The sequence below is a fragment of the Numida meleagris genome, chromosome 2 (genome assembly GCF_002078875.1).
Source record: "Numida meleagris isolate 19003 breed g44 Domestic line chromosome 2, NumMel1.0, whole genome shotgun sequence".
Classification (NCBI taxonomy): Eukaryota; Metazoa; Chordata; class Aves; order Galliformes; family Numididae; genus Numida; species Numida meleagris.
The window spans coordinates 109,660,708-109,684,362 of record NC_034410.1 but is presented as its reverse complement, the minus strand read 5'-3'; the positions used below and the strand labels follow the sequence as shown (position 1 = coordinate 109,684,362).

The 23,655-nt window shown below is 39.2% G+C and overlaps 1 protein-coding gene across 5 annotated transcripts in view; it reads right to left on the bottom strand.

Annotated features, from left to right (window-relative positions):
- The window catches only part of LYN (LYN proto-oncogene, Src family tyrosine kinase), a 48,761-nt gene that overhangs the window by 18,868 nt on the left and 6,238 nt on the right, over positions 1–23,655 (bottom strand). For 2 of the 5 annotated variants that reach the window (XM_021386281.1, XM_021386282.1), the window contains exons 2-8: positions 9,742–9,815; positions 8,440–8,488; positions 8,240–8,345; positions 7,816–7,914; positions 7,618–7,721; positions 5,826–5,975; positions 4,601–4,753 (exon numbers count right to left, since the gene is read on the bottom strand). In XM_021386281.1, the coding sequence (XP_021241956.1) occupies positions 4,601–4,753; positions 5,826–5,975; positions 7,618–7,721; positions 7,816–7,914; positions 8,240–8,345; positions 8,440–8,488; positions 9,742–9,810 (730 nt within the window). In that variant the 5' untranslated portion in view covers positions 9,811–9,815. Of the gene's footprint in view, positions 1–4,600; positions 4,754–5,825; positions 5,976–7,617; positions 7,722–7,815; positions 7,915–8,239; positions 8,346–8,439; positions 8,489–9,678; positions 9,816–13,562; positions 13,844–23,655 lie in introns of those variants that run through there. The other 3 variants (XM_021386277.1, XM_021386278.1, XM_021386280.1) reach the window with 2 other exon arrangements.

Below are 23,655 nucleotides of genomic sequence, written 5' to 3'. Positions count from 1 at the left end.
AACAAAAATGCATAAAACATAGACTCTATTCTTACAGTGCTACTCTAGTTTGCCACTTCACTAAGGGAGCTGCCCAAATGCACTAACCTCCACAGCTGAAAAGCCTTTTATACCATGGCAGGAAGCAAGTTAGGCTTTTTTAAAACATTGTATGTAATGCAACCAATAACACACAAGTCCTGGACAGGCAGGTTGCTTCCAGATTCTTCCATGGGCTTAATCAGACCAAGATGTGATATGAATTCATAACTGACAGTAATAAAGTGTTTCTGACCACATCTCCAAGACTGAAGATGAACAGGTCACCTTGTTCACAAGATGTAGTGTTCTCCTTCTGCCTTCATAGTAATTCCCTATAACGTTACACTGCGAACAACCTCAGCTACAGAAGTATGACTCTGTTAGAAGCCAGGTAATGTTTCAGGCCATCACAGTTGCAAGAGGTACTGTATATCCAGAATGCTGGCTGGAAGGATACTGAGAAACAGCAGCAGCTTCACATCCTATTGCAATTTGGCTCATCACTCCTTCCTCACCAGCTACAGGCACAGAATCATAGAATGGTTTGGGTTGGAAGGGACATGAGAAACCACCTAGTCCCAACCCCCTGCCATGGGCAGGGACACCTCCCACTAGACAAAGTTACTCAAATCCCCATCCAAACTGGCCTTGAACACTTCCAGGAATGGGGCATTCACAACTTCTCTGGGCAATCTCTTCCAGTGCCTCATCATCCTCTGAGTAAAGAATTTCTTATCTCTAGTCTCAGACTACTCTCTTTTACTTTAAAGCTCGACCTATCACTACAGACCGTGGTAAAAAGTCTTTCTCCATCTTTCTTATAAGATCCTATTAAATATTTTAAGGCCGCTATAAGGTCTCCCTGAAGCCTCCTATTCAGCAGTCTAAACAACCTCAACTCTCACAGTCTGTCTTCATAGGACAGTCATTTGGTGGTCCTGCTCTAACAGTTTCATGACTCTCTTGTGCTGGGGACCCTAGAGCTATATGCTGGACTTGAGATGGGATCTCACAAGAGCAGAGCAGAGGAGGAGAATCACATCCCTTGCTCTGCAGGTCACATTTCTTTTGATGCAGGTCTGGACACGACTGGCTTTCTGGGTTACAAGTGCACGTTGCTGGCTCACATCCTATTTTTCACCTACTAATATCTCCAAGTCCTCTGCAGGTCTGCTCTCAATCCATTCATTTCCCCCAGTCTGTACCAATACTGGTGATTACTCTGTCTCAGCTGCAGGACCTTGCACTTGGCCTTGCTGAGCTTCATAAGATTTATATGGGCCTACCTCTCAAGACTGTGAAGGCCCCACTGAATGGCACTTTCCTTCCTAGAATGTACAAATCTGCTGAGGGTGCACCCAGTCCTGCTGTATGTTGTTAATAACCATATTAAACAGTACAGATCCCAGTGTGGACCTCTCAGGGACACCACTTGTCACTTATTTCCAGTGATGAACCCCACTTTCCTGGAAGTGGCTGAAGATCTGCCTGCCAAGGGGAAGCAGAAAACAAATTCCTTGTTGTGCTTTGCTAGCATGCCCAGCTTTTGCTTTTCTTAGCAAGCTGCCTCTATCTCAACCCATAAATTCTTACGCTTTTACCTTTCTGACTCTCTCCTATCTCACACCATGAGGAGTGAGCAAGTGGCTGAGTGGTGCTGAGCTGCTTACCGAGGTGTCTTGGTTATGTCCCCTCCCAGTTTCTTGTAGTCCCCCAACCTACTCACTGGCAGGGCAGCAGGAGAAACAGAAAAGTCCTTGTCTTAGTGTATGCAGTGCTTTGCAACCACTGAAAAAAACAGTGTTATCAACACTATTTTCATCCTAAATCCAAGTCAAAACCAGGACTTCCTCCCCTGTCACATGCTAACTTCCTCCAAAACCCAAAAGTAAATCTGCAAGAGGTAGAATTCAACTTTGAACTTGGCTGAACTAAAAAGAAAAGATTATGAAAGAATGGTGGCAAATCTTCACATTGCAGTAATAGTATTGTCTCTGTCTTCTCATATATCACATAATCACAGCATGGTTGAGGATGGAAGGGCTATCAGGCCCAACCCCCGCTGCAGCAGGGACACCAGAGCAGGGGCCGAGGCCCACATCCAGGCAGCTGCTGAAGGTCTCTGAGGAGCAGATACCGCACACAGCCTCTGGGCAGCCTGTGCCAGTGCTCCATCACCTGCACAGCAAAGAAGTGCTCCTGGTTTTCTGAGGGAACCTCCTGTGTTCCAGTTTGTGCCCAGTTCTTCCCATCCTGGCACTGGGCACCACTGACAGGAGCCTTGTTCTCTCTTTTTTGCACCCTCCCTTCAGGCATTTTTTGACACTGATAAGATTGCCCCCAATACTCCTCTTCTCCAGGCTGAACTGTCCCAGCTCTCTGAGCCTTTGCTCGCAGAAGAAGTGCTCCAGTACCTTCATCATCTTTGTGGCCCTTTGTTGGACTCTTTCCAGTAGTTCCATGTCTCTCTTGTTCTGAGAAACCTAGAACTAGATACAGTTCCTCTGAACTGCGTGCTCTTCCCCCTGAAACCAAAATTCTAGGTACCCTTTAGCAAGTAGAAATGTCTTTGGTAATTAAGCTATGGAGTAGTATTTCTCATTCATACTGTGGCCTAAAAATCATTTTGCTTCAGATGAGGTATATATATAATATACATAATTGAGAGGGTGTAACAAGCAGCTTACTTCTCAGTACCTCTACATAATGCCCGATATCTCTATGTTGGTCATCATCACAATAAACAGTTTGTTGACATCCTGCACAGTTCACCTAGTAAGTCTTTCTCAGCTCGAACTTTACCCATGCTCCTGATTTGAAAGGATCTGCAAGAAGCAAATCAGCTTCTCTTGCTTCAGAAAGGAAGCAGAGAAGAGGAAACACAATAAAACATTTCACAGTACGTTAATTTTTCTCACAGCGCAGCAATTCAGATACAAGGGTTAGACCCAACTGAGATGTCAAAATAAGGACACAAGCAAGAGGACACATCTTGAAACAGAAACATCCTTTTGAAGTTTAATGCCTTTGTGTGTGTATGCAGAAGTAATCACTTCCCATAATGATTTACGTTTTCAAGCGGGTGATAACGTTCGGCCATGAAGTTTTCCACAGCACTTCAGTGTCAGTTCATTATTTCTTTCCCTGACTTATTAGGCAGAGAAAAATGGTACAATGTACTGGCACAAAAACTGTCATTCAAGCTAGAGGCTTTCTCAAGCCTTTTCTTATGAAGGCAGATAAAAAGCTGAATCTGGTTATGTTACATGATAGAGATGTGTTGCTGGCAATTTTACAGGATTTATACAAGAAGATTGCACCTACAATTGAAATAGACCTTTCCAGTTGACACTGTAAACATGTGGTACTTGCCACTCAAGTGGCACCACTCTGTGCTTTACTTTTCCCAATGAAAGCATCTCTTCAAAACAATGAAATTTCAAGCGTGTCTCTGTTAGGCTGCTGCACTCCTGTGGGTCAACAAAGCACCCTTTGCATCATCTTATAAGCTTTGGGATACACTTTCAAGTTTTGTAGAAATACCCTACCTATAGAGTCTTGATGAAGTTGATAATGAATTGTTGTATTAAAACAGTTCTATTACTGCTTAAATATAACCACCAAAAAAAGTTTCACAGAAGAATTAGGACAATGATTTGACCAGAAAAAGCGTCTTAATTAAGACTTTGGAAGGAAGGTACAGTTTATCTCGATTAAGTCAGGTAAGACAGTAACCATTAACCAGTGTGTAAGTGAAGAATAGCTCACAGAACATGTAATATGAAACCAAAAGAATACTCAGATCCCTGAATAGGCAGCATTTCAAAAGCAAGAGAATTAAATCATGATCAGATTGTGGTTAGACAATGGTTGTACCTCTTTACTACAGGAAGTCAATGAAGCTGAGAAAATGTTTTTAAACAACCAAGGCTAATTATAATTATAATAACTAACACTATCATTTTGTTAGCATTGACTACTTGCAAATCTTACGGTGCTTTCATTATTGGACACCTGCATGATAACCTCCAATATCAATCTCTAATCTTCTATCTATGTAAGTCACCTACTTCCTGAGCAACAAGTTCAGACAATAATCTTGGATTAAACAACCCCTTTTTCCATGCAGTATCATAGTCCCATACACTATACTTCAGTCTTTTCTTTACCAATGGATGATAAAAATGACACATAATTCACTAAAAGACAATTTCTTTATATTTCAGATTCTTCGCCACAATCTGATCTGACTTAAAGTTCTGAGATGCCAATCAATTTTGAGAATTAGGAGTCACATCTCACTAAAACTCTTCTACTTTCCCCCATAAAACACAACAAAAAAAAAACCCTAATTGTATAGACACCTTAAATTACGGTACTTACTCCTAAGAATTTGTTCCATGTCTGTGTCAGATACCTTACCCTTCACAAATCCTCTCTCCTATTATTTTTCCTCACAGAAGGTATATTCTGGGTCTGACAAGTATACTAGACCAAGCTTGTGACCACTGTCATTTGGATTAACTTTTATATGCTACTACTTTCAGCTGATGTACTCTTTTCAAAGAAATAAGCTTACCCATCCAGACTTCTCCAAACTGACCAGCTCCGAGTTTCTTCACTAATTTAATTGATTCCCGTGGAATTTCCCATGCATCTTTATCCCACGGTTTTTGAGGCTTTGGACTAATACAAGCTTTTTCCAATTTTCTGCATAAGCCATCCGATTGCTCTGTTTTCCAAAAGAAACACAAACTATAAAATCCGTTACACTTCTGTGTCTTACATGTTTTTAGACAAAGGCCACTTAATTCAGGCGTGCATTAACCAGTTCAAAGCTGTTTCAAAGTAGTTCAGCTCCTTGATGAAAGTATAACCTTCTCACACTTAATAGAGAAGTGTCACATGCATCTGGTTACCATCATCGTTTTTTTTTTTGAGGGGGGGGTATTGTTTGGCTTTTTTTACTAATTACAATTTTTAACAAATAAATTTAAGACTTGATTGATAACAGTACATTGATGAAGATGTGCGTTTGTGTCAGGCTTGGAACCTGTATTCGGAATTTGTCATCAAGTATTCTTATAGTATGTTTCAAATGTGTGCACACAGGAATGCAAGCATAAGTAGGTCACAACTAATTTTTTCTCCAGCCACATATCAGCTATAACTTTAACATAAATGTAAAATAATTATCAGGTTTACAAGCTGTGCAGAAAAATTACCACGCGTATCTAACAACTTAGATAAATGTGATGGCCAAGTCCTCAGCATGGCTTTGAAAAGTTGATATGATTTACATCTTTCTTCTTCCCTGTCTTCCCATTGACAAAAGGAAAAAAAATATATTTTTGAGCTACTCACCAAAAGGTTGTACAAAATAAAAAGTCACTTTCGTAGCTAAAATATAGGTGGAAACTTGATCCTACCCCCCTCTTTCTGTTAGTAATAAAAGTAGGTGTAATATACTCTCAAATACAAGATTTATTTGTTTACAATGCAGTCAATCTTGACTATAGTCTTGAAACTAAGTCAAGATTGACTGCATCAACATCACTATGATGTTTTATAAAGCTTTCCTGTATTTTACAATTTCATGCAACAGAGCATGTATTAGGGCTGATCGTATAGCAGCCTTACTAGGGTTCCAACCATTTTTACTTTATTTTCAATAACATGCATGTCCAAGTTACTTAGAAATAAAAGATAAAAAGTTTTGAAACAAAACAAGAAATTATTTATTTTCCATCACAGGAAATAATGGCTGTATTCTATTCAGTAATCCACTAACACATTTAACTTACTTTGATAATGTTTGATCATATCGCTGATGCTGGGAAAAGTTATTCTTGGAGAGATGTAAAATCCTCCATTGTCTAGACTCCTAATTTTGTAGTGCTTAATGACATCACCATGTTGGGGATCATAGTCTCTTATGGACAGAGAATAGCTGCCTGAGGATAAAGAAAGAATGATTATTAACAGATAGCAAGTCTGGGCTGCTCACACATGCAGCTCAGTTCAACAAAAATACCTACTTTATTTTATTTTCACTTCTCTACTTCCTCAAAAAAGCCTACTGCAAGCAACATAAGAAACTTAGTCAATAGCTAGCTCTGAGCTGGTTACCAAAGTGCTTACAGTCAGACTTTCTCTTTCAATCTTATTCAGTAAATTAAAGAGTTCCATAATCCAGACATCCATGACTAATGTGCACGTCTGCGTAAAGTCACACTGTCTTGAGTAGAAACATCTGGGAAAGCAACTTTAGGGTTGTCACACCAGTGAGATAGAAACTAAAGTTCGGAGATCAGGGTGTTGGAAAAGGAACAGGCTAAATGTCATGGCCAGCTAGAAAAGGGATTGTTTGGAAATGACCCAAGGCATGCAAGAGGGAAAGATCATTTAATATTTGTGATCCTAACCTCAGGTAGGATTTAAGATGGGGCAGCATATTACTGATCCTAAAATACAGAATCCTTTATTTCTTTCATTTATACAAATCACGTCACCCATTTCCAAAGGTCAAGAAAGCACCTCAGTTCCTTCTCTTTCTCTCCACATGCACATCCAGTGACAGGAGACGGTAAGAAATATTTAGTGGGTACTTTGCCTTACTTTCACCAGCCTCTGTTGAATTTAGATCTCTGTCTTCATTTGAGAGCACAGAGATAGTGATGTAGGCCTGTTACAGAAAGCTTTCTAAGCAACAATCATAGAATCATTTAGGTTGGATCATTAGGTTCAAGCACTAACCTGACCTACCGAGCCCCATCACTAAACCACATCCCGCAATGCCATGTCCACATGCCTCTTAAATACCTCCAGGAATGGTGGCTCCACCACTTCCCGAAGCAGCCAGTTTCAATGTTTGACCATCTGCAGTGTTGGGGCCAAAAAAACCCTACCCCAATGGAGAGGACAGACATATGATCCTCTGAAGGGATTAGCATGTTTTCTCTCTGGAGGATGCAATCTTAGAACTCAATTGGATCATCCAATTAGGTCACAGTTAGAATTGAGATATTGGAGCAGAACCATCTTGTGCTCTTCTATAAATCTCAGTTGAAACATCTAGAGAACTCACTAAACATTTCACTACAAAGAGCTGTATCTGCAGTAGAAATCTTTACCAAAATGTTTCTCTGTTTGTATTTTAAATGATACTACAAGGCAGAAGAGTAGATTCTCATTATGTACTAATTTTACTTTAAAACTTGTAGTGATGGATATAGATACAAAAATGGAAGACTTAATAAAATACAGCTTCTACTGTTTACAACTTAAATTGTTCTGTGACAAAGGAATCATGAAAGCTATGAAGGAAAAAGATCTTTTCATTCATTGCTGCTTCTTGTCAGTGTAATACACCATATGTACACACATCCACACACTTTTTTCCCCTCTCTGTTTCAGGTTAATAATTTGTAGTTTTCACCTCTTTCCCTGGTAATTTTCTCATCTTTTTGACTCTTAAGTAATTGCAGTAAGTTCAAAACAGACAGACTGGAATGATTCCATACCACTTGATGCAAATTTCTCTGAAGACAGATCACATATTTTTACAATCTCAAAATCACCCATCCCAAAGCCTACCTTTTAATGTTTCACTTTCTCTGATAAGGAATGCTCCAGGGCCATTTCCAGGAGCCAGGAGTTGCCTTTCAGCATCTTTTCGAGTTATGTCTTTGAAGAACCACCTGAAAAGTAGTTCAAGAGGGTTAGAACTTCTTCCCCCACCCACACCAGGTTGAAAAAGAAGTCTGGCAGTATTCAGAATATAGAAGAACTTACTCTTCTGTTTCCAAGGTGTTTGCTTTTGCTACGTAATTGCTGGGAATGTAACCTTCTTTCTTTGTTGTGAGAGATTTAGCTTTCCACCATTCTCCCTGCCTGAAAAACAGAAACAACAGTAGTACATACAGGAAAGGAAAGTCATAAATGGTTGTTCAGGTTCTGTTGTGCTGAAGAAAGAAAAAACGCCTTTCCCCTCTACTCAGGCTCCACTTAGAAGTGATTGCCCCCATTAGATCAAAGTTTGGTTATCCTTACCAAGGACAGCGGCCAAGCCCTATTTACATTTATATTTTCACATATATGGGATGTTCTTTAACATCTGTACAATCGCATTACAAGTGGCGTATCAAAAAATTACAAAGGAATTTTAGAAGTCCAAAAACAAAAAAAATTACAATACAATCAGAACTATCATACTCACTGCTCAATAACTTTCAGTTTTTCTCCTTTTTTGAAAGACAAGTCATCTTCATGAATGCCATCGTAAGGGTACAGAGCTACTACAATGACTCCTTGCTCTTCTGGTTCTACAAACATAGAAAGGCAAAGGAATATTCTCGTTATTTCATAAGCTGATGAGGACATAGCATGTAGGCAGAAAGATTCCTTAGGAAAACGTACCTTCATTGGCAAATATCTGTCCTGGTAGAAGGTGTGCATCTGTATTTGCCTACAACGAAATATGCCTTTAATTAAGCAGTTTTAGATCTTTGAGACAATTGAACATTACAGTTACACATTATTCAGTTGCTTTGGTATTATCGTATATGTCTTAGGAAGCATTTTGCAATCATTTTCGACCACTCATCAAAAGCAATTTACAATAAGGAAAATACAGTAAAACCCAACTAGATTTTGAAGTAAGCAGTTCAGACCCCAGGAAGCTGTTTAACAAGCTGTGGGAAAGTTCACATTTTGCAACTTCTGCTGAACAGGTTTTACATAGGACAGTTCAACTGGACAGTTAGTTAGTATCACATTGCTAGTGTGAGGAACTGTCACGCTAAAGAACTACAAGCACAGCTGTATTTCTAAAGTTCTGTAAGAGGAACAAAAAACTAATTAAAAGCAACGCAAACAGTAATTGTGATTTGCATACACTGATTCAGAGCGTACCGTGTCAGCTGGTGACACACAATAGAAGGGAGCAATCAACATCCACAGAGAATACAGTCCCTGAATAAGGACAGTTAAGAAATACTCTTTCTTCTTCAGAAGAGGGAGTGGGGAAAAGAGGTATGAGTAAATCTGCAAAATAGCAAACCTACTTACTAACCAGTGGGATTCCCCTTCCCAGCACCCCTTCTTTCTTGCTAGATAGCACACAAGGAACTTCCCTTAGCTTGTTCCTCTTTCACCACAGTACTGCCTGCTTCAGAACTTCACCCATTCTGCTCCTCTCCTGTTCCCTTACATGCACACCTTGTGCAAGGTCAAATACTGGCCTTCAGTGAAGAAAAGGAAGGTTGACTACAACTGGTAAAGATTCTCACTTAAAACTTTTTAAACAGAAGTAATCACCACCAGGATCCCACTGCTATTAATATCCAACGATGATGTCTCTAAAGTTACCTAGCATTCTTCTACAGACATCTACATTTAGGTCAAAAGTCTCCCAAGGATTACTGCTTTCATGCAGAAAACAATACAAGTTACAACACATAAAACGATGTAATTCATCAATCAGTAACATTTTTTGTATGTACTCTTTGAGTGGGAACTGCACAACACTAGAAGCCAAATTGCAGACCAAGGATCAATTTGAATTTCTTCATGCATGTGTTTTGGATTGAAATTTAAGCTATGCCAGTCATGCTTTGATCTTGCTAGTGGAATTCTCCCCTGAGACTATCTACTTACTGGCCTTTGCTGTTTATTGGACGTTGGATCCCTCACATAAATAGTTCGTTCAGTTTTACGTACTGGTTGATTCTTCAAATCTAGCCCATCTCCATGCAGATTCTCTTTCCTTTTTGATTTTATACATCCCATATTTCCTGTTGGAATAAAAAAGGTATTAAACAAAACATTATGCCATAAACCAAGCAGTTTCCCATAGAGTCTTCTGGTTTATGTAGCAAAAATTTACTTCCTTTGTATATACAATAGTTCACTGGAAGAACAACTTAACGTTAGGAACACACACCGTAAGATTTTTTCTGATGCCAAGGAAAAAAAGAACAATTTATTGTCTCAATCCACAGATGAAGTAAATATTTCAAAATATTTATTTCCCATTCCAACATTTTTAGATTTATCATCTTTTCTCCTCAGCCAGCCCCTTTCCATCTTTCTGATTCTTCTGTGAGCTTCAAAATAAATATAAGAGCAAATATAATTACTGTAGTGAAAACCCGCTTCAGTGTTTTAGAGAAGGCTGCTTTGAAGCTGTAAGAAATATTGCAGAGGCTCTAGTGTAGCAGATCTTCGGGAAACAAAGAAATAATCCACTCCGAATGATGAGAACTGCAGCTGGAGTTAGCCATGCCCGTATCTCCCCACTTTATTTTGCATTTGCCAATCTAGCAGGGAGCTCAGCTGGATTCAAATCCCTGTCTCGCACCAGGCTGATGGTTTGTGCAGTCCTGGCTCCAGGGCAGATATGCTGCTACTGTGACCTTCAGCAATGAATATCCTTGTTCAGATAAGCCTGTTACAACAGTTTAAAACAGACAATAGGTGTATCAGTGATGACAAACCATCACACAAATATTTCTTCTCCAACACAAATCCTTCTCTCAGGATGTGCATCCATGTTCAGTCAGATGAGATACAGCTGCTAGCATGTGCATGGCTGGAACCTGACTGCTAATCCCATGATGTTATTACAGAGCACTTCAGCAAGCACACATACACCATGTTATCTCTATATTCCTCCCTCAGAGGATAGCAATTTTACTTACTCTTGAAAGAATCCACTAGGAATGCTTCTCAAACCTCTTCTTCCTTCCTCTCTCCCTTCTTTCAGGTCAGTGCTCTAATGCTAGGTTCACGGTCATATTTTCTCTTGCAGGCACGTACTCTCAATCCCCCTGCCCTAATTAATCTTTAAAGCCAGTTCTTTAAAGAACAATGTAAAACAAAATAAGAGCTCAGCACACATGTAAGGCCCAAGTAAGCCAGCAGTGAACAAAACACAGCTGGAGAAGCTAGAGCAGATTGCTGCGCCCTACACTACATCTTTCACCTCCATCTCTCTGAAGAATTGGTTCCCCCTCTTGTGCACCAACATTTCCATGTCCCACTCCTGCCTGTAGGCACTGGAAGGCACCTTCAGCTAGGATCTTCCCTTAGAAGCATACATCTGTAATGCCTAATGTTAGTTTGTGAAAAAGTGCACTGGAAGATTTTCCAAGTGTTCCGTTCTGCGTGGGTTATGTGCTAGTTTTTTAGGGGGAAAAAAAGAAAAAAGAGAGAGAGAGATTTTTATTTCTTTTTAATAATTGTGGATGTATGAATGATTCTTGTTCTATTGTAAAATGGTCTACAGGGAATTTTTGTACAGCTGTAAGCAAGTTGCTGTTTGCAAGCTCACACTAGACTACTGGAAGCCCAGTGTTTAATTACCTGCTGTATCTGCAAGATCAGGTATTTAGCCACCTAAGCGCTAACCTTTTTGCTCTTGGGTAATTCTGCTACTACAGAACAAACTGCTGAATTTGAGGACATCAGATAATTTGATCCAAATTGCCTTTGTCTATTGCTGTAGGAAACCTGAAGATATCTTCGGGGACTGCAGCTCACCCAGCGTCAATGTAAAGTCAAAGGAAAGCATTCTTAGTAAGATTTTTTTTTTGGCAGCTTAAAGCACATGAACAGAGACCCTGTTGTGAGGTCCTGCTGCAAGATCAAGGTTACTATTTGTTTGTGACAATAACAGCAATGGAACAGTAATACCAATGTTCAGGCGCTACCTAATACCACAGCAGTATACTCAACGTCATGTAAAATGGCACAAATACAGTGTGTGAAATAATGCGTGTGATGGCACCAGAGAAGATCCCACACCTCATCACAAAAAACTGCTTTTTCCCCTTGGGAGATGAAAACCCCAAGCCTCACAGAACTTAGCCACACCTACATTAGCAAAACAGAATTAGTAAATAGCCCCAAGCTGGTGCTGAAGACAATACATGCTTCAGTGGGGAGTTACTGTCCCCCTCACTCCAGCACAGCTCCAAGGACTGAACGTTCAGTAACAGCAAGAGGGTGATGATGGTTTACTTAAAAGTAAGCCCTGCACCTTCACCAAGCAGTGCAGTTCGTGCACTCTAAGCCTGCTCCATGATGCAAACTGAAGCCTAGCAAGTGGGGCCGACTGCTTCATGAGTGGGATCCTGATCCAACTGAAATGCCAGTGTAGATCCACCCTGAGACTTCCAGCTTCTTTACAAAATAAGCCTCGTAATTCTTGCATAAGAAAAATACGCAGTGACATAAAACAAGTGTTTAGTATTTAATATACATATCAATGCAGTTAAGCATGTGATCTGTAATATTTTATTTTCTGACCTTATGTTATTTCCAAACAAAGTATAAGTAGACATAAAGACAAAGAATAAGCAAGTTGGGAAAATATTTTTAAGTGCTAGGAACTAGATCAATGTGCGCCTATTCTTTTGATACCGTGAAACGAAAGCTTTTTCAACTCTTCAAAGGCCACAAGACCTTACCTTCCTATGCATGCTAGTGCTTTATGCACTGGGTTATAACTTCACATGTAACACTCTATAAGAACAGTCCTACACCCAAAACAAATTTAACTGTCTTGGTTTCAAAAGCCTCTGCTCAGTGACCGAGTGCAGTGCATATACTGAAGGGTGTATACTCAGCGCATTTCATCTGCGCTGTCAGAATTATAAACCACAGCATTATACATTTGTACTGAGATCTGAAGTTCATTCCCAGGGTTTTGAGAATGGTACTAAAGCAAAGATTCGTAGAGCTAATACAAACAGCAGGCACCGAAAGGAGTTTCAGTCAAAGCACATTAAATAATGAATTTCAAAATCTCAAATGCTATATAATTACCAAAGTTAATCACAAACTTTAAGTCCCAACATATTACCCATTCAACAAAAAAGATTTGAAACGTAAGAAGTGTATGCAGAGTGCATCTTTTGTAGTCTATATAGAGTACTCATAAGGAAATTCTGAAGGGGGAAAGTTAATTCATGCATAAATGAAATATTTTACTTAGTATCAAGTGTTTATTTGCATAGCTCTCTCTTCCTGTATCACAATGAATATCAAGGAAGCGTTTTGAGAAGATATAAAAGGAAAGCAAAAAAAAAAACAACAATACAGGAGCACAGTATCATTACATACGACACTACGTTATTGTTCTTCAGAGATAAAAATAATTTAGACACCAGAGGAAATACTATCAGTCCCCACTCAGGCATTTCCCACACAATAGTTTTTCAATACAGAAAGTACCACTTTTCATCCATGCTTTTGATGCACTGTGCTGTCCACAATTCTAGAACAAAAGATAGAATTAAAATCAACTCTACACAACAGAGCCATAACTTCTGAAAATGTTTTTTAAAAGTGGCAGATTCTCTCGTAACAGAAAGCATCATATCACAGGGCTGAAAGGTAAAGAACGAACACCCACAGTGTGGTGATAGCAATCCAAGTTCAGGCATCCTTTGAAAATGCACAGAACTATCCATAGGAACACAGAGCCTCTTCACTGTTGTTTCACAGACACCAATTTTGATGTCTACAGAGACATTTACCTTAAATTTTCCCACTGAATCCCTCGTTATCTTCCCTGTTTCATCTTCCTACAGCAGCACGAGAGTCTTAATTTCAAAGCAGATTTCCGGAGTATCAGAAAGCAGCACAACATTTCTTGAAGGTTAAAAGCTGCTCTCTATCCTAGAAGTGCCATTGCTCTATCTGCCTTTTGCTGTTTCCAGCACTCAGAGACTGTGTGACCACTGCCTGTCCATCCGCTACCAGTAGCATTTGAGGTTTCGTTTCCCTCCAGCGTATAAAAGCTGATCATACCTTTCTCTTTGGTCACAGTCACAACCACTGGCATCCTTGTGATTCATACAGTATTTACAGTGCAAATCGGAAACCGCTTCCTGAAAAATCACCCTGATACGTCTGGGCCTTTCTTGAGTTAAGTCATGTATCACTGTAGGCAATTCTCAAATCCTCACAGAATTTTCAATTCTTTAGAGCAGTTTTATTTTAATCTTTACCTACAATAATAATTTTTAGAAAACAGCTGAAATAGATGCTTTGTTGGGTTGGCTCTTTTTTCTTCCAATAATAAAGTATTTTTAAAGAATTTAAACTGTGACAGTGAGTATGCGTACAATTCAATTTTATTCAATAAATATTTGTTTATCCAAAGAACAGCAATCAAGTATGTAAACACCAATTTTGTGAGCAGCTTCGGCTTTCAACAGTTACATACATATGTGCTTAAACAGATATATAAATAAAGTGAATTTCTATTCAATTACAAGGTTCGTCAGCATTAAATTTTTCAGTAAAGCCACTGACTCCATTATGCATATATATAGAAGTGTGCCTTTCCAGTACAAATAAGATAGAGATGGTGCATTGAGAAGATAAAGAAGCAAATGAAGACCCTCAGATTATTCTGATCTTTAGCACTGCTTTCTGTCTTCAGAATTCCAAATTAAAGAACTGGAAGCAATTATTTTCACTATATAATAACATTTTTAAAGCTGGAAATTTAAAACAACTTGGAGAGCAGAGGGGTAAATCCTTTCATTTTTTTAAACGTTTTTCAAAAATTGAAAATTACATCCTTTCCTCCTTCCGTTTTTCCCTAGTTTAATTTCATTTTATCTTAGTGTGACCTTTAATGCCTGCTATTTTTTTCTGCTGTTTCACAAGTTCCGAAGCCAGAAGGTAAGACTGTGATGCTTTCATCGTATCTGCTGAATAATAAAGCTTGTGAGACTGCACTGTATTACATTCAAGGTCAAGGCCAAGGCAGAAGAGACTTGAGTCTGAAAAACAAACAAACTTGGATCTAAAACCACTTGGGAGGAAGAACTGTAAGCCAGCCCTGCCCAAGGACACCAACACCTGCTTTCCCAGTACATCACCCAACTTTATTCATCACTTCCTTTAACTGCTCAAGTTTCCCATTCTAGGAAAATACATAAAGAAATGCAATCTTCAAGTTTAAGGAATTAATTTATCTTAAACTTTATTGTTGACTTGTTGTTGTAAGCCTTGACTGCCTGGTAACTTTCATTAAATTGGGCTCTTGCGAGCAGAGAAATCCTGGGTCAGTTTTTATCTTCGGGCCCGTTTCACTTCCTACATCTTGTTTTTGCAGCAGCGACCAGCTAGGGGAACTTTGGCAGTTTGTTCTTCCCTCGCCTTTCCTCTGAAATGGTTATGTATGTCTCAGTTGCTCCTCACCTCATGTATTTTAATCTCTTTTTAATTCAGTACTTTCCTACTGGACCACATTACATCATCTGCATGTCTCTCAAACTGAATAAATCCCTTAGAAGATACAGGGGCATGAACCACCACATAAGCTCGGAATGCTTAAAAGAAAGAGCATGAACAGCCTCCATCTACCCAGTGTTCAACTACGACAGATGTGCCTAGGACTCTACTTGTACCTGTAACATAAGAAATTGTATTCCAGCTGGCAGCATTTCCAAAGACAAGAGGAAAAAAAAAATGAGAGAGTCTTTAAACTGCTTTCATCTCTTTCTGGGGAAGGGTGATGCAAAGCTAAAATAATATTTTGTCATGCACATACATAAAAAGGCAAAGATAAACAATTTAACCAACAGGATAACCTTCAAAAAACAAATATCACTGTAGTGTATGGAGCAGACTATGAGATATCCTCAAACACGTAAGTTACACCATAAAATTTTCCAAGAGTGCACTTTTATAAGAGCTAAATTACTTTATTACCACAATTACAGCGTCAGGCTAACAGTTATTTTCTGGGAAAGGCAGCGCAATTGCATTATATCAGTTCTAAAACAAGGTTATAAAGCTCCGTCTGTAGAGAGGTTACTGCACGGTGGTGGGGAAGAACAAAATGTGAAAGGTTTCAGATCCTCATCACACCTGGCTTTGAAGCCGTCTCGTAACTCCCAGTCTTAAACATGCTCTGGGGCCGATAATGGCATTGAGCCTAAATGGTTCTTCATCTTCTCAGGTAATTAGGAAGAAGTCGCATCTCTCACTCTCTTCCCTAGGTTTTAGGGACCAAGCTCTTGCAGTCTTTTCCATTGCAACCAGTCACCCCAGGAGCCTGTCCCCATCTCTGCATCAATTTGAACTCACCCCTCCTAAGGGCAGGAGGCTGGAGATGGTCATGTGCTCCAAGATGACTTTTAGCAATGCCTTGCAACAAACAGCACTTCTGTTTCTTCCAAAGGTAGAAATATGTTCCCCAATAAATTTCAGCAATGAATTTACTGTTTTTAAACTTTCAACACACTGGCCTTTTGTAATCATCTTGTGATCAGTTAGAACATCCAGGCTTGTCTCATTTTTAGTAAAGACAAACTCTCATGAGAGCAGACTTTCATATCTCCAGAAGCATGTCCTTATACTCTAGTATCAAATGTCTCCATGTTATTTTGCCAGATTGTTCTTTCTGCACAATATTCTCAGATGCCTGTGTGTTTCTAATGCCTCCCATTATCTCAAGCATTCTCCTCTTTCTCCATTGCTAATGAAAATATTTTTTAAAAAGTCTCAATGCAACACAAACATATAACTAGACAGAAGTGTGGGGAAGTGCAGCAGACAGGCACCACAATCTTATTCAGCGCCTTTCACAATTTCTTCTTAAGCCATTATGAGAAAGAAAATTCAACTTTGTCCATGCTATCTCATTATTTTCTTTTAACCATTTTCCTTTCAGTATTGAGCATCACCCTACCACCTTAATATTTTCCAACACATGCACTCCCATTACAATTCCAGATCTATTCCATGATTACTTCTGCAACGTTTGGTTTTTCTGTCCCACACCAGTATTTCTGCTCCTCCCCTTCAGAACCCAATTCCCAACATGAGCACATGAATATCTCATTCTGACCACACCAATCTGGGCTGACAAAATACTTTATTGAACTCATTACATTTTTGACACTCATTCTTTCACCCTTCAGTGTTGTTTTTTTTTTCCCTTTCCCATATTGGTTTGCATATCAAAATCAGCTAAGGACTACATAACATTTCTAGTTTAAGTCAACTCAAAGATTTTTTTTTTTAATTAAAAAATTCAAGTTAGAATGGGGGGGGAAAAAAAAATAAACATGCTGCTATCTGACTACAGTGAAAATGTACTGTGTATTAGACCATACAGATAACAGTCCCTCAGAGAGATGAGAACAGGAAACCTCTGGTGTGACAGAATACCTGCAGTTGCTGTACTGATGTGTTTTGTTGCACACGGAGGAGAAACCTTTTCTTCTATTCCCCTCCTCCTTTCTTTCTTTTTAAATTTAATTTATTTTTAAGTTAAAAATACGGCATTTTAGCTATGTGGCATCTAATATTAACTAACACACTGCTTTAACAAACAGAAAGTAAGTGATGTTAAGTTACCACACCGCAAACTTCCAAGAATGAAATAGTCAAATACGGCTACGTAGAAATTATGTGTGGCCAGGCAAGTTTTGCACTTCCCTCCACAACCACTGCAATAGCATTTATAGAGTGCTTTGGCGAAACTAATTGTATCAGTTCATGTAAAGAGTTTCCTATATTCAACTGATACTAATCCACAGTCCAATCTTCTTCTGTTTAGCCTCTACGCCGCCAGGGTTAAGATAAGTTTATTCAGTGCTCAGCTTCCTGATCTTTATGGGATCTCATGAAAGACATGGGCAACAAATATAATGGTTATCAGCATAACTGATGACCTGAGAACGGTAGCTGTAACAGGGGTAGCAGATGGGGTGGGGAACGAGCAATGACTAAGAAAGAAGTGTTATCTCTTTTCCATGAGTCCACCATAGCTTTCTTCTAAAGTTCTTGGTTTCATGTAAGAAATTTGCCCATAGTTAAAAATAAATAAGAGAAATCAAGAAGAAACACTGAAAATAACTAATGTCATCATGGTAGCACAATAGTGTTATTATGCTTGTAAAAGGATAAAAAAAAAATCTGAAGTCAAATATTACTTTGAAATGATGTAGAACATGATTATACAAAATACTGATTCTTTTCCTTGTTTATTCAATTGAAAAAAAAAATACCAAAGCACAAGAAAGCTAATCCACACTAGACTGTAATTTTGTTAACATTGCATAATAGGCCTCATGTATTATGAAAACGTTCCAGATTCATGTAGTCAGTACCTTTGGCACTGATTTTAAATCAAGTCTTATATTAAACTAACATCTGGTTTCTGACCTTATAACACTTGATTCATTTTATTACTGTCATTTGACTCAACTGTATCCTTGAGACTTTTCAATCAATCTCAACAATGAATTAATTTATGTTGCCAGCCCTCAGGCAACTGCATCTTCCATTTCCTCAGCTCCTCTTCCACTGTACTTTACCTTTTGAAGATAGGGGAAAAGGTCAAATAACATCTTAATTTGTCATAACAGAATAAATACTTTTATCAAATTCTTCAAAAGGATCGTATGAAATAGAAGAGGGGAAGAAGCGTGTCACCATGTTAACCACCTTAAAGGGAAGGTTCCCAAATACTTTACAAACTTAAGTGTTGAGCAAACTATACATAAAAATATCATTTTCTTCACTAGTAAAGAGCCTCTACTAATGAGAAACAGCAACTTCATGTGAGCAAATCTCCAATTCCAAATGAAAATTTGGCCAAACCACTACACCAAAGAGAATCAAAAATTTTCCTAAGTATTCAGAAGTGTTACACTCCTTCAAGCAAACTCAAAGGATCACGTCCACATTACAGTCTGAGCATGTCTGTGATGCACATACATTTTGTGCATCTTTAAATTCACCGCTTTGGCCAATAATGTGAATGTGCCAAAGGTTCAGTAGTCCAGCATTTGCCTCAAGCTTTACAGATGTCAGTGATTACAAGTAGTAGTAAGATCCTCCTCCCCTCCATTGTAAATGACTGGTACAATCACTGTGGCACCCGAAAATGGGACGCCACCCACAAAAATGATAAGGTTCTGGGGCAAAGTCCAGCAGTAGCCTCTACATGACAGCATAGAAATCTGTGGGTACAAAGTCGCAAAACTGAAGGACAGAGGGACAAACTTTTAACAATTTCTTTTGAGAACACTTTTAGCACAGCACTCCCCTCTGCTGCTCTCTTTCACCATTGTGGGTCTTGCCAATTTACAAAGCTACGTCCTATCCCTCACTCCAGTACTACTTACCTATCTCCTTGCCGTCTCCTCCCTCGCATTCTACACTTTGCCTCCTAAACGAGGTGTAGTTCGAGGTGCACAACAAAGATTTCTACATTGGCCCAGAATGCCTTGTTCATACACACAGTGGTGTGTGTATCAGTGGTGTGTATCAACTCTGATACCGTTGATTTGAACATACTCGTCAATTTACTTGAACACAAAGGTGTAGCCACACAAATTATACTGAGCAACCATTTGCTCTGTATGGACTACTTTGCAATACCATATATCTGCATTTACTATGTAACACATGGAAGAGAAATTAGTGAGCTTCTCCCAGTTTCACTGAGTTTCAGAAGAAAACATAGGACAAAGTGAGCAGCTTGCTAACATTTAGTAAAGTGCATAAAAGTCTGGCTGTCTCTTAAATATCATCATCAGACTGTGTCCCAGGTAACTCTTCAGCTGAAATGCATCACTCTGTCTGCATGCTCCAGAAGCTGCATTGGAAGGTATAATTGCCTTTTTCCATCCCATCCTAATAAGGTAAGTCCTCATTATTCAGCCTCAATGTGCCTGGGCAAACATATGAACAAAGTATTGGTTAGGGAGGATCATCAATAGCTGCTATGACTAAGGGGAGATAGTGGTTACTAATAAACACAGCCTTCAACCAGTTAAGGATGTTGCTGGCCATAAAAAGTCTTTTGCAGATATGATCTCCTGCTTCGAGGTGTACCTGTAACTCAAATCCACTGCCACACTGTAAACAGAGGACTCAAAGACAATGAAATTTTCACAACATGTCCTTGAAAACAGTCAAAAAGTCCATGGTGAAGGTTTTGAGGATGGCCTCATAGAAAGTATACCACTTCTTCTTTGACTTTATCTTCCGTTTTCAGTGTGTTAAACAAACTGAGGGAAAGGGGAGCAGATCATCAGTGCATATAGTGCGCTGATGTTGGCATATTAGCTTTTGTTCTCCCAAATTCAGGTAACCTTACCCCCATGGAATAAATCAAGTTATTAGAAATCTTACAACTCATTTTCAGCACTAATTAAGTTAGTGTGATTAAATTACCACTGAGTGATTTCTATATCAATGGATCTTAACTCTCTGCTAGCCTGGTCATTTTCCACTCCATGTTACTTCGTGTCACGCTGCTTTTACCATCTTCCTCCGCTGGTCAGAGGTTTTAATCTGCCACCACCTCCACATTTAAGTGCTGATACATACTCACGAACAAACTTGCCATTGAAACAGCCATCTCGTTACAACAGTATCACACTACGTCTTGGGCACCTGTTTGAAACACTGATTTTCCAAGTAACTCACAAAACAGGTATTTTTTCCACCCCCTTCAAAAGCCAGCATATAATTCAGTTGCAAAAGAGATCTACTTCTCCAGCAGACTTCTTTGTATTTCATTAGCTCTACTGCCCTCAACATTTCATATACACAGACAAATCCTTCTCAAACACAGTCCACTGTACTGAGGTATGTAATTAAGTTTTAAGAGTGAACTCTGAAGTCGGATGAAAATCTGGGGTCGAATCATTCGTGCTGATGCATACTAACACTCTCACCCAGACTGCAGTTCCTCTTGGAACTATGCAAACCCTGGGCAAGTTTTCTTCAGTTGCAAAAGGAAGTTGCAATAGTTCTATAAAAACTACCGTCGAATCCGGTGTCAGTAAATTACAGTAGCAGAAATGTCGTCTTGCACTATTCAATCTTTACAGTAATACTAGGAGAACATTTAGCGCTAACTGTGTAAGCGTTCATGACAGGAACCACCCCACCTTCTTCTCACTGGTGTAATTAGCAGAACATCCCTTAACTTCAAAGGTGCAGTCCACATTCTGGCACTGGTCCATTTACAACTCATCCATCTAACTTACACTCTACGTTAATTCTATTTCTCTGAGAGCACCGAACCTAAAATGCGCACATTGCAGATGACTTTCCTACCTCAGTGAACAGTTTTAAGCTGTAATTTGGGGTGCACGTGGATGTGCCAGAGGATATTGTCTGAGCAACAGTTTGCTACAAATATTGAAAATACAACTAGAAGAACTATAGCGTAAGCAATTTCTGGAGTTGTTTTAGATGACATCATTGAGATCAGGACTTTATACAGATACATGTGAACGTACCAAATGTTCCTGAAGGAATGCAAAGTAGTTCAGGTTTGAAAGCCCAGCACAGAAAGGCAGAAGCACGCTTTACTAAAAATCTTGTGAAACAACATGCTCAAGCTGAGGTGACGGTAAAACCACAGAAGAATACATGTCACTGAACAAACATGGAGTAAGAACCAATAACGCAAGTTTCTAAGTATTCTTTTCACATTTGTTGCATGCATTAGCATGAATAAGTAGTTTCTCAGAAGTTAACCAAAATTAAATATTTCACATTCTTCCAATTTTCAGAGAGGAATGAGAATGGGAATTTGGAAACCCTTGAGAAAGGACTGTGAAGCACTGGCATGCCAGCTCAGTTGGCTGTCCCTAGTTCAAACATTCTAAGGAATAACTACACACTTCAGATTGTAAACACGTATGTGTCTTTGCAGAGGACCTTTCTCAAGAGCAAGAATGAGAAAGGGAAAAAAAAGTTCTCAAAATCCTGCAACAGCAGCCATGCAAGAGCATTAACTTGATTTGAATCCTTTTATATCTGAGATAAGTTGTGCTACGCTTAGCAGAAGTTCTAAGTGGAGGACAACACTTTCGTTTTATTCAGACTTGAAGAACCACACTGCATTTGCTTAACATTTCCATTTCTTTCATTTTCAGAAACTCATTAATTCTTTGACCACTGTTACTATTTTGGCTGTGCCTGGACATCTTGTTTTCTCTCTCTAAAATCAACAGTGGTGTCTTCACAAAGTATCATGACTCAACTGCATCGTATTTAATGTTTTCTGTTGTTTCTAGCCCTGCTTAACGCTCAGGAGCCTAGCGATTGATTGCAGATGCCAACCTAGCAATTATGACCAGAGCCACTTCCACTGAATCAGGCTCTGATCCTACAGTTGACTGCATGCATCTCAGAGAAGCTCTATAGACCCTGAGAGACTCAGGCCAGGACTTTCTAAACAAAGTGCAGGATGCAGACTTTAATGAGCAGAAAAACACGTGTGATAATTTTAGTAGATTTAGACTTGTGGTAAATACGAGCTCCCTAAGAATTATTATTTTCATATTCATACTACAGAGTTCAATAATTTTACAGCTCTTTTATTACAACTGTACTGGCTGCTTGTTAAAATTTATAACCTTTGTAATTTCAAATATGAAATACAGAGCTCACAGGCAAGCTGCATTATACATTAGTGAGCAGAAACCACAGGCAGTGCACAAGCCCCACTGTTTATATACAACTTTAGCACTCACAATGTCTTCAGCACTCAGCTAACTTTCCAAACAAGAACTAAAAGTAAATCAGCGTTTGTTCACAACTGTTATCTAGGACTTGTTCAGGAAAACTGTAATGACTCCACAATGAACTTACATTTGAATCTCACAGAATTAAGTGCTGTGCAACGAAGACACTTCAATATTGCGGGAATATACAGTTCTCAGGACAGTAAAAAACATATGAGACAAGGTGAAGAGGAAATCCCTGAAAGGTCAGAAATGGGGTTGATACTGGGAAATACATGAAGAGGGGAGTCCAGAGAAACACAGACATAACAGGAGAAAAAATTATCAATAGCAAAGAATAACTAATTGGGTAAAGAGAATTCCAGACCCTAGGAAAGCACATTTTCTCAATGGATATGACAAGGTACAGAATGTATAATAAAACAGTTGCATCACTGCTCAAAGGAGCAATGACTTTTCTGTGTCATATCATACTAAACATCCTGATATTTTTATTTTTGCCAAATAAGCAAGGAAATCATAGCTGGAAAAGATGACAGTTGCAAATAGTCAAATCCGTTACAGAAATGAGGAATGTTCACATCTCCAATTCAAATAAGCTATTAAAAAGCTGAATATTCCATTTTCTGACACACGTATCCAGTGCTCCCAGACTTGCTTAAACGTTCCATCTAAAACAGAAATATCTCACTTGAAGGACCTTTTTGCCCCCACTTAACCACTCTCCCAGCCAAACCACTTTCCTGCTAGTGCCTGCTCCACAGAAGGTGGTTCTTCAAAGCTTGTACTGCTCTCTCAGTACTAACTCTGCTACATTTCCCTTTCCGAGAGGACAGGGTATCTGGGGCATGTTGCCACCAGAGCACACCCCAGAAGTCCTGGAGCTCAAGCTGTTGCCTTAGCGCCACGTACTCAGGGTGTGAAGCCTTGGTTTCTTCTTCCAGGCCAGCATGCATGCTGACAAATCCACGCTGCTGCCCTGAAACCAGGTGGGTTTACAAGGAGGGTGAACACTGGCTGCAAAACCCTTCAAACACAGCACGGAATATCTTCCTGCACACAAGAGAAACGAAACTTGACCCAAGAGAGCTAGAAACAACATCACAGACAG